The sequence below is a fragment of the Etheostoma spectabile genome, chromosome 21, assembly GCF_008692095.1.
Source record: "Etheostoma spectabile isolate EspeVRDwgs_2016 chromosome 21, UIUC_Espe_1.0, whole genome shotgun sequence".
NCBI classification, from domain to species: Eukaryota; Metazoa; Chordata; class Actinopteri; order Perciformes; family Percidae; genus Etheostoma; species Etheostoma spectabile.
The window spans coordinates 14659727-14669274 of record NC_045753.1 but is presented as its reverse complement, the minus strand read 5'-3'; the positions used below and the strand labels follow the sequence as shown (position 1 = coordinate 14669274).

General features: G+C 40.1%; 1 protein-coding gene across 2 annotated transcripts in view; it reads right to left on the bottom strand.

The window, feature by feature from the left end:
* Positions 1-8215, bottom strand: part of opn4b (opsin 4b) — an 18367-nt gene extending 10152 nt beyond the window's left edge. For both annotated transcript variants that reach the window (XM_032503191.1, XM_032503192.1), the window contains exons 1-6: positions 8093-8215; positions 3149-3285; positions 2851-2984; positions 1767-1970; positions 594-765; positions 36-197 (exon numbers count right to left, since the gene is read on the bottom strand). In XM_032503191.1, the coding sequence (XP_032359082.1) occupies positions 36-197; positions 594-765; positions 1767-1970; positions 2851-2984; positions 3149-3285; positions 8093-8215 (932 nt within the window). The remainder of the gene's footprint in view (positions 1-35; positions 198-593; positions 766-1766; positions 1971-2850; positions 2985-3148; positions 3286-8092) is intronic.
* Positions 8216-9548: the final 1333 nt, after the last annotated feature.

Below are 9548 nucleotides of genomic sequence, written 5' to 3'. Positions count from 1 at the left end.
CACACACACACACACACACACACACACACACCTACCCAGCAAATGCAGTGAGGGCCACACAGGAGTAAGGAGCCCAGGAGATGACATATAGCAGGATGACGATGAGTGCAATCTTGGCCATCTTCCATTCACTCTTCATCTTATTGAACTTCTTTGCAGAGTCCCTGTTGTCCACACAGCTGATCTTTGTTAGCGCTCTGTCAAACACAGACGCATCATAGTTATAAAACCTTATTTTTGCTTTTAGTTTCAATATAATTTGTAACTTTAGATCAAATTTGACAATTCAAGATCTTTTTTTACATTCCAAGAACGCTTTTATTGTTGAATTGACTTTGACGTGTGTTGTACTCGCGTACACACATACAGTTTGCATCACTCACATTGACAGTATTACTGTAGTACCCAGGCTGAGGAAGACATCAGTATAATGTGATAGAGAAACCCTGACACGTTGTAAATCTACAAGACATCAGTATACTGTTTCAACAGATACATCTATGTCTTTATTGATGCATGTGGGCCTATGTGCTACAAGTGTGAACACAATAGGATAATGAAAATATGTGAAGAGTGTTTGTGCATGTACCAACCGGGTTGTGTGCCTGATGGCTCTGAAGATGCAGCAATAGCTGTAGATGATGATGAAGAGAGGGATGAAAAAGACGAAGGTAAAGAGCAGCATGGTGTAGGAGCGGACAGACGGGGTAAACGTCATGTAGTCCCAGGAACAAGACGTCATCAGACCCTCTGGGACATAAGCACCTGTGGGAGTGCATGCACACTTTAGTAATTACGTCCCACACCATGAACCCTTTGACGTTGTCAGTTGCGGTGATTGACAGTTTTTGAAAAATCTATGCTTTATGCCGTCATTGACTGCTGACCGCTGACTCCTCACTCCTCCGCCGCAAGTTATCAACAACGGCTTCAGTAGCAAACAACATTTCCAGGAATCAGGCTTGGCTGAAAACAAGCCTCACCTAGCCTTACCACAACAAAGATTATTTTATGGAGCTGACAAAATTGTACTTTTCCTTGATTGCCACAATCTCCAGCAACATGGCAGCCTTCATGATGGTCAATATCTTGTACAATTGAGTGCATTAATGTGGGATTTTAATGAATTACAGTTCCAAATACCTACTATGTTTTGTTGTCCCCATTCGTTCTCCCATAATCTACAGTATGTCCTTTTTGGACCGACACCTTTTGTAAAAGTGTCTGAGTTTTGAGAAGGAAGGTTTCCTGTCATTTAGTTTGAACAGTTCAGTACACAGTATCAAATGATTGCTTAAGTCTAGATAATTCAATGACCACCTCTCTGACAGCTGATAAAAATGAAAAACAACAACCTTTGACTGTGACAGCAGTTTGAGTTCAGTGTGACTGTGTAAGAAGTAGAAGAAGCAGGCGTTTTGCTAGATGCTGGTTTGTTAACACATCTTATTTGGGAATGCTTACAACAAAGGAAAATAAAAAGTTACTGTTGGGCTGTTGGGATGTCAGCTACAGGTAAGCATGAAGTGGTCTGCTTTCCAGTAACTGACTTTATATCAAATGTTTTTGGCATATTGACAAAAGGCAAAGTCAGATCTATTTGACATAGTAGTAAACATTTCAGCAGGAACTTGACATGAGGACATAGATAATAACCCTGAAAGAAAGTTACTAAGACAGAGCTGAAAAAAAACAACTAAATCCCACAGAGGATCACACTGATCAGAAATGTCTCATCTTCCAGGTCTAGGTGCAGTTGTACTCACTCCAGCCAAAGAAAGGGGGCAGGCTCCAGCCCATTGAGTAGACCCAGGCAACAGCCAGGATGCTCAGAGCTTTCCTGTGAGACATCATCCCCAGAGAGGCCAGAGGCCTGGTGATCACCATGTAACGGTCCACCGCGATCACCATCAGTGTTATCATACTGCAGATACCAAACAGTGCTCCGCAGAAGGCATACATCTCACAAGCTGGAGGAGGAGAGGTAAAAGAAGTAGTACAGAGGAAAGGACTATAAATATCAGGATAAGTCCTTTTTCTGGCAGTAGATCCTGCAACTCCTGAACAACAGCTGGAAAAAACATTAACTGATTAGGTTTCTAAATGACAGCTTAGGTTAATTACATTCATTCATGCAAACTTGCAGATATATGTGCAAACATTTACACCCATGCAAACACACACACACACACACACAAAAATACAATCAACACTCAATCATCACTTTATAGCTGCTGTCCCTTCTGAGTGTGTGACAACTCCTGAAGAAAAACACTGTGCTCTGACTATCAGTGTTTGATCATTAGAGTGTGGTACCTCCTTTACCTCCTTAATCTCTGTCCCTAATAGGTTGCATACTGATGTATAATGCACACTTTGGTACACCCCCCTCCGAACACACTCATGTAAAACACACTACCAACATGCATTATTGCCTGTTGTTTGACAGTAATGGAATTTGGATACTGGATGCTGCTTTTTCCCCTTTAGCACAAAATGATGATAAAGGATGGCAGGTTTGTGTGTGTGTGTGTGTGTGTGTGTGTGTGTGTGTGTGTGTGTGTGTGTGTGTGTGTGTGTGTGTGTGTGAGTGTGAGTGTGTGTGAGTGTGTGTGTGTGTCTGCGCACGGAATTGTTCTTGAACTGTAGGTCACACTCAAAAGGGAAGAAAACCCATTACAGGTCCCTGTGGAATTAAAAGTATGACCATACATTTTAAAAAGAGTGATTTTCATATAATTTGGCTGTTTAGTCTATAGTTGTCATATTAGGTACTAAGTGCAGCATCTTTGAATATATTAAAAGTGTACAAAATGTAAATTAATGTGTTAAGAAATGTTAAAATGTTACCTTTCTTTCCAAAAATCCATCGCTTGTGCATGCTGGTGATGAAGAAGGTGGGTGTCTGAGTAATACACATGAGAAAGTCTGTGACTGCCAAGTTAATGATGAAAATGTTGGATGGTGTCCGCAAGCTCCTGCTCCTACACGCACACACACACACACACACACACAGACACACACAGCTGTTGAAATATTGTCAATAATATTGAACTAATGATCTCATTACCACAGATACGTAGAAAAAAACAGTGATGCTGAACAAGTTTTTTGAAGGAAGCTCATTCTAAACTGTACAAAAAAGCACCTGCAGAAAGCATACATGACCAGGAAGTTTCCCAGCATGCCTGTGATGCCCACAACCAGGATGACAATACCGATGGTGTAGTGAGCGTGGTCTGGGACATCTACCGTTGGAAATATGTGGCTTGGAACCACGGAACCCTAGAATCAGGAAAACAGGGAGGAATGGTTAACAAATACAGTAATGATAAGAAAGCAATGTCATTACAAAACAATGCTGAATTCATGGCAGTTCCCAGGATCATTGCTGTGAAGGAAATGTAATAGTCAGATTTACACTATGAACAAGTAAATGGCTATTTGGAAGAAATTGCAGGATTTGTTTACACTACTGTATGCAATAAAACGTTTTAATGTACTGTGGGCTAAATTATTGAATGGTAAAATTGTCTGGATATGAAGATGCCCAAATGTGGGAGTAGATATATTTAAGACGTTTTGCAGTTTTAGCAAAAAGTAGAGTGATGGACTTCAAAATTGCCACTATGTAAAAGCAGAGTACAGTATATCCTATATTGGGGCTACAGCTAGGTGTAAGTTGTGATGTTGTAGCTTGAACGATTGATTTGTTATGAATTTCTAAAGTTTCAAATTTTGTAGCACCACCATCCGGACAAATAACACACAGATTGAGTTTTCAAAATTTGGTGACTTTTTCATGGATTTCTTATAAATATTATTATTAATAATAATAATAATAATAATAATAATAATAATAATAATAATAATAATAATAATAATAATAATACAGACAAAAACAATAAGGTCCACCCAGCTTCGCTGCTCGGCCCCTAACTATGAAAAGATGTTCGTCTTTTCACTTTTTCAACATTTACAACTCTAGTTTTGTTTGACATAAACACAGTTTAACGATTTACATGTAAAAATATGTTGGCTCTATACACGCTAAAAGTATTGTTTTTGTTTTTTTAAATGGAGTCTGGTGGGTATGAGGTTAGCAAACTCAAAGCTGTTTCTGGTTAAACAGAAAGGTCTTAAAGAGATTTTAAAAAGGCTTATCAATGTAAGGATCCTTTCTTTAATGTTGTCAGACACTTAGAGTAATAATATCAGCCTGTCAGTGGCAAAATAAAGCACTTTTAGTGGACCAAATGGACGCTGAACATTTGCCCCATGGGGTTACATTGCAGTCCGGTCTGTGGCTGCCGGTTACAGCATTCAAGCTTAATACTGGACCAATTTCATATCAGTCACTTACACACAAAAATATAGGAAAATAACTGTAATAACCCTTTAAGTGCAGTTAAGAAATAGTAGTAAAGCTAAACAATTGTCGATTATTTCTTATAACTCCCTAAAGGCTGACTTTATATCAATATGTTGTTGTTTTTTTACTTGACAGTAACAGTTTTTTTTCTGAGAAGCTGCTGCACCTCAGAGCACAAAGCTCCACTTGGGAATTCCTTTCAGTCATCGCGACACACTCTCCTGCATTAACATCTTCCTTTGGTCTCTTGCTATGTTTCTTTCAAGCAGATGCACACCCACGCACACACTGAAACACACACACACACACACACACACACACACACACGAACTACATACACTAAATCTTCCTGGAACACACAAGTCTCCTTTGACTAATCCTTGCCACTGCATTTGAGCATGCGTGTGTGTGTGTGTGCGTGTGTGCGTGTGTTTGTCTGCCTACACCTATGTGCGTAAGTGTCCAGAATCTGTTTCAGCAGTCCTACTTTTCTGTCACAAGCTCTTGTTACAAAAAAGGAGGACATTTGCTCAGTACAGTAAAATGTGATGGCGTGGTTATGAAAGCAAATTAGAGAAAAGGTTGTAGGGACAGATGCAAGGAGTGTAGGTGATATGCAAGGGTGTGTGTGTGGAATCTAATCACACTTAGATCTGGTCTGACACCGTCATATGTGACAATGTTACTCAAGGTCTCCCATCCCTCCCTGCTTCATTTCATTTCTTCCTCCCTGCTGAATCTCTTTCTCATCTCCAGCTGATTACCAATCCCCGTTAATTCCTTCCTTCACGTCTGTTCCACAAATCTCTCTCGATCACTCCTGTCCTACCTTTTGCTTTCTCTTATTTCCTCTAGTGGCTCGGGGCCAGATTAACACCAATCACATGGTTAGAAGGAGGAAGGAGAGGCACAGTGAGCAGCATAGAAGTCTCCGCTACAGTTTATTTAGGATGTAAAGATGGTAAATTGTAGATGGGTAAAGTCTCTCAATACACTCCGTCTGTAAGCACGTACTGAAGCCAAGGTGATAGCATTTCTGGCTTTCCATTCGTCAGTGGAGAGCAAGAAATATAAATATAAATGGTGTTGTAGCTGTCTAATGCCCAGTGATTTCAAACATGCAGAGACAAACTGAGGGAGAAAGAAAAAAAGATTAGGGATAGAAAAGAGGCAGAAGGGCTTCGCTCTGTACTTCTAGACATGCTTATAATCAGAGTAATTGCTCATTTAGAGTAGAGAAATGTAATTTCATTAGAAACAGGTATATAGCCACTCAAGTGTTATGTCATAACAGAGAGCCACGGGACTGTGACTGAGCCATGATAGTAAAGGAAGAGCTTTGCTTGCATAAAAGAAAAGGTAATAATTCCATATTGTACTTTAGGCACAGAGTATTCTGATTCTGATTGGCTGGAAGGGAACAATTATTTCTAGGAACCATACAAAATCAAACACGCCTGAGGAAGGAATACGTTTTCTGTTTTAAATCTCTTCAGGTGGTTATTTGCTTTCTGCCATCTATTACAATCAGGTATTATACTTTACATATCCCTTACTGTCTCTCAGTGGAAGCATATGTAATGATAGATACAGTATGGTGTATGTTTTGCATAATAAGTTTTTTTATTTTTTTTTCTGATGTACTGTATGAAACGGAAACACAGTTAATCTCACTGAAAATGATCATGTGATTCTGCATGCATTTGTCATAACCTGACATAAACACATTGATACAGAGTAAAAGATGATGGAAAATGATACATTTAAACAAATTGCTCATTAGGATTTGCGCTAATCTTCAGTTCACAGCTGACAGATTAATGGCGGGAGTGGTTAGAGAAAGTATTTCATTTCATTAGTTTTAGCATGCACAAATAAAATCTTGTGGTATGGCAAATTCATCTGTTTCAGTAATCGATTGATTTAACTTTCATTGTAGTTTATCAGAGTGAATGGTAATGTCAAAAACAACCAATCAAAAACTACTTCTATTCTTTGTGTGTGTATATGATAAAAAATAATAAAGCATAATAACTGAATCTTCCCTTGTTGGATGAATAAAGTACACATGCTTCTCCTTAACTACACAATATCTTCCCTCTGAATCTGCCACACATCTCGAGCAAGTCGTTAATCACTCAATAAATGTTGCTTCTGAAGTGGTTATCTGCAACTTCAGAGGCAAACTCATTTGTTTACCAGCCAACACACTCTAATCAACTGCAGAGCAGCCAGAGGACATGATCACAAAGGGCCACCAGCACACGCGCAAATCCACATACAGTGTATGCACGCGGACACAAACACATCTAGACGTATTTGCATTCATAAGTTGGACCCATATTTTTCAATCATCCAGATAATTATATATTTGATAAATGATCAAAAAAGAAAAAGACAACTAACAGAAAAGAGGGCTCTAGAGAGAAACACAGAACACTTTTAAATGAAAACCACACTTATTATGAAGAAGAAGAGCCCATCTTCCTCAGTAGAAGCTACCCTCAGGCACTGCTTTAGCTTTCCCAGCACTCCCACCATGAAGGCCAGACCACAAAAGCTACAGAGACTGAAGCCTGCAGGTCTGAACTTCAAAGTCCAAACTGAACCATTCACACTTGTTGAAGTACATTTACCATAGTGACGCCCCTTCTATTTCAAACAGGTCTTTATTGCACTACAGTGCAGAGGTGGATACACCGCTGTATTGGTTTACACATCTGTATAAAACGATTTCCCTGAAGGCTAGATGAAAACCAATCCAACCGTCCAACGCAGAGGGAGACGCTGATGTAGTCTCATTCATCAGACTTGGTAATGAAATCATTCTCAACACATGTTGACTTTCAAGGCATAGAAATGTGTGCATAGGCTTGCAGAATGAGTAATGTCAGAGTTGGCACACACCTTTATGTATTCTAATTTACAACCAACAATCCAAATCAGCATCCAAAACCAGTTATTTTATGTTTTCTGCTGCTTTGCTGCAAATGGAATTTCCTCTTTTGGGACAATACTGATCTGAGTTTAAGATGCGGACTGCATGTGGTAATTAGGATTAGGGCACTGTGTGTATTGGGTATGTTATGGGATTATTAGGGCACACGTTGTAATTAAATGGGTCTATTTTGTATATTTCACCAACACACGAAAAGTCACTATTGTGCACAAACAAGTCCTCTGAAATGTTCCATGAATTGTGACAGGAGATGAGGTCCCTAAACCCACCACAAATTAAGATAAGTGTGAGCAAGAATTCATGAATGATATGAAAGGTGACTACAGAGGTGACACAAATCTATAGAATATCCACAGCAGCTTTGTACAACCATTGCAGTAGGCTACAAGCTGGATAAGCATCAGGGATGATGGAAGTTGCGCTTTACTCCTGTCTTCATTCAGCTCCGGTGGTGAATGAACGGAGCGTAGATGCGCAGGAGAAGATGTGATTCATTCACAGAGTTAACATCTCACTCACACCTACGGAACTGCTTAAAATGATCCGGCGGAGGATTGAAAACTACAAAAAAACATAAACCTGATTGTTTATTTCGCCTGTTTGCCATACGTTGCTTTTTAGTTGCTCTGGATGGGATCGTGCCGCGGTTACGCATGGCATCGCTGCAGCACACAAAAACTTTCCAGTCTAACCGGGGTATTCTTTCAAGCACCAAAAAACAAAAATACAAACTAAAAGAAGAGTGAGAGTCGGATACTCACAGCTGTTGCAACAGGGGCTAGCTCCATGAGCCGGTGCGGACTGATGGAGCTGATGTTCCAGGGTGCCCGGGCGGTCGGGTCCGGTGTGGGGACCCCGGTTCCAATCAGGAGTCTAGAATCCATTCCCTGTCCACGGTGGTTAATCTAAAGCGGTTGCGTGTGATGGAAGTGGATTGAGGTGTACAGTAGTCTATATGAAGAGGTCTAGGAGTCCAGATGGCCAGTCATCATCGCTGCCCTGCTCTCATATCCCACTCTGACAGAGCTAATGGTACAGCAGCTGTGGAGGGGTGGGAAAGAAGTGCTCTTTGTGTCTCGTCCAATCCCTGCTCCGGGGATGCCTTTGAGCGTGTCAGATTTTTCTGTTTTTTTCATTTGTCTTCGTGGAATCAATGGAGCAGTTCTATGTCCCGTTTGCATGTCTTTCACTTTCCCTATGCTTTAATTCTTATCTGCAAAGTAAATAATTTACATGCAAAGAAGGATCAATACAATATTTTGCCCACAGGAACACACTTGGCTTGTGTTACCAATTTACAGTATATTTTCTTTTCTTCCTATAGGCATCAGCAGAGATCCTGATTTTCACGCACAACTTGCAAAAGTCTTGCTCACATCTTGTGCTTTCATGTTATAATAGATCAAATCTATATTTGTTATACTGCAGCAACCTGACTCATAAACATGGACTGTGTTTCATGGGCAGGGAGTAGATCTGAATTTTGAGTGCATCCGACAGAAAAGGTTGAGGTCAAAGAACAGGTTGCTGCAAAGACTAAAGAAGGATAGGAGAAATAAAAGAAGGATTAAAAGGAATTTGCTTTTGGGGTTGATTTGGCAAACATCCAGCGTAATGTTTTAATCCTAAACAAGAAGGAGTGAGGAAGTAAGAATACAGACACAAAGGGAGGGAAGAACTAAAGAAAATATGTCAATATAAATATAAGTCTGATACTGCTCCATTGGGTTGTGATTATGGGGCGTGTTTCAACCGAACCAGGAAAGAAAATGCCCCATGTACTCAATTGGGAAGACCTACAACCAATCAGAGCAACGGAGTATGTTGAACTTTTGCTGAATCCTGTAGGAAGGCCTGCAAAAGCAACTTTCCGATCCTCAAATGTCTTTAATCGCGGTTCTCTGTTCCTCTTTTAAAATGCGCTGTCAATGTCTTCTATAACAGATGCGTGAGATAGTTTCTTCAACAGATACAGAGCAACATAGCATTGATTTAGAGTTGCGTTTTTGTCCAATGTTCACTCTCTTTTAACTCTTTTATTCTACACCCTCTCCTGAGGAAAATATCTGGCTCACTGAGCGGGAGGGTTTTCAGAGCTTTTTCACTAAAAACAGCTGCCTCCTGTGGGCAAAATCAGCACTATAAGAGCGGTGAAAGTGAACAGTAAAGTTTTGGGCCGCACAGCTAAACAATGAGCTAATGATGCTAGAAGCTTCA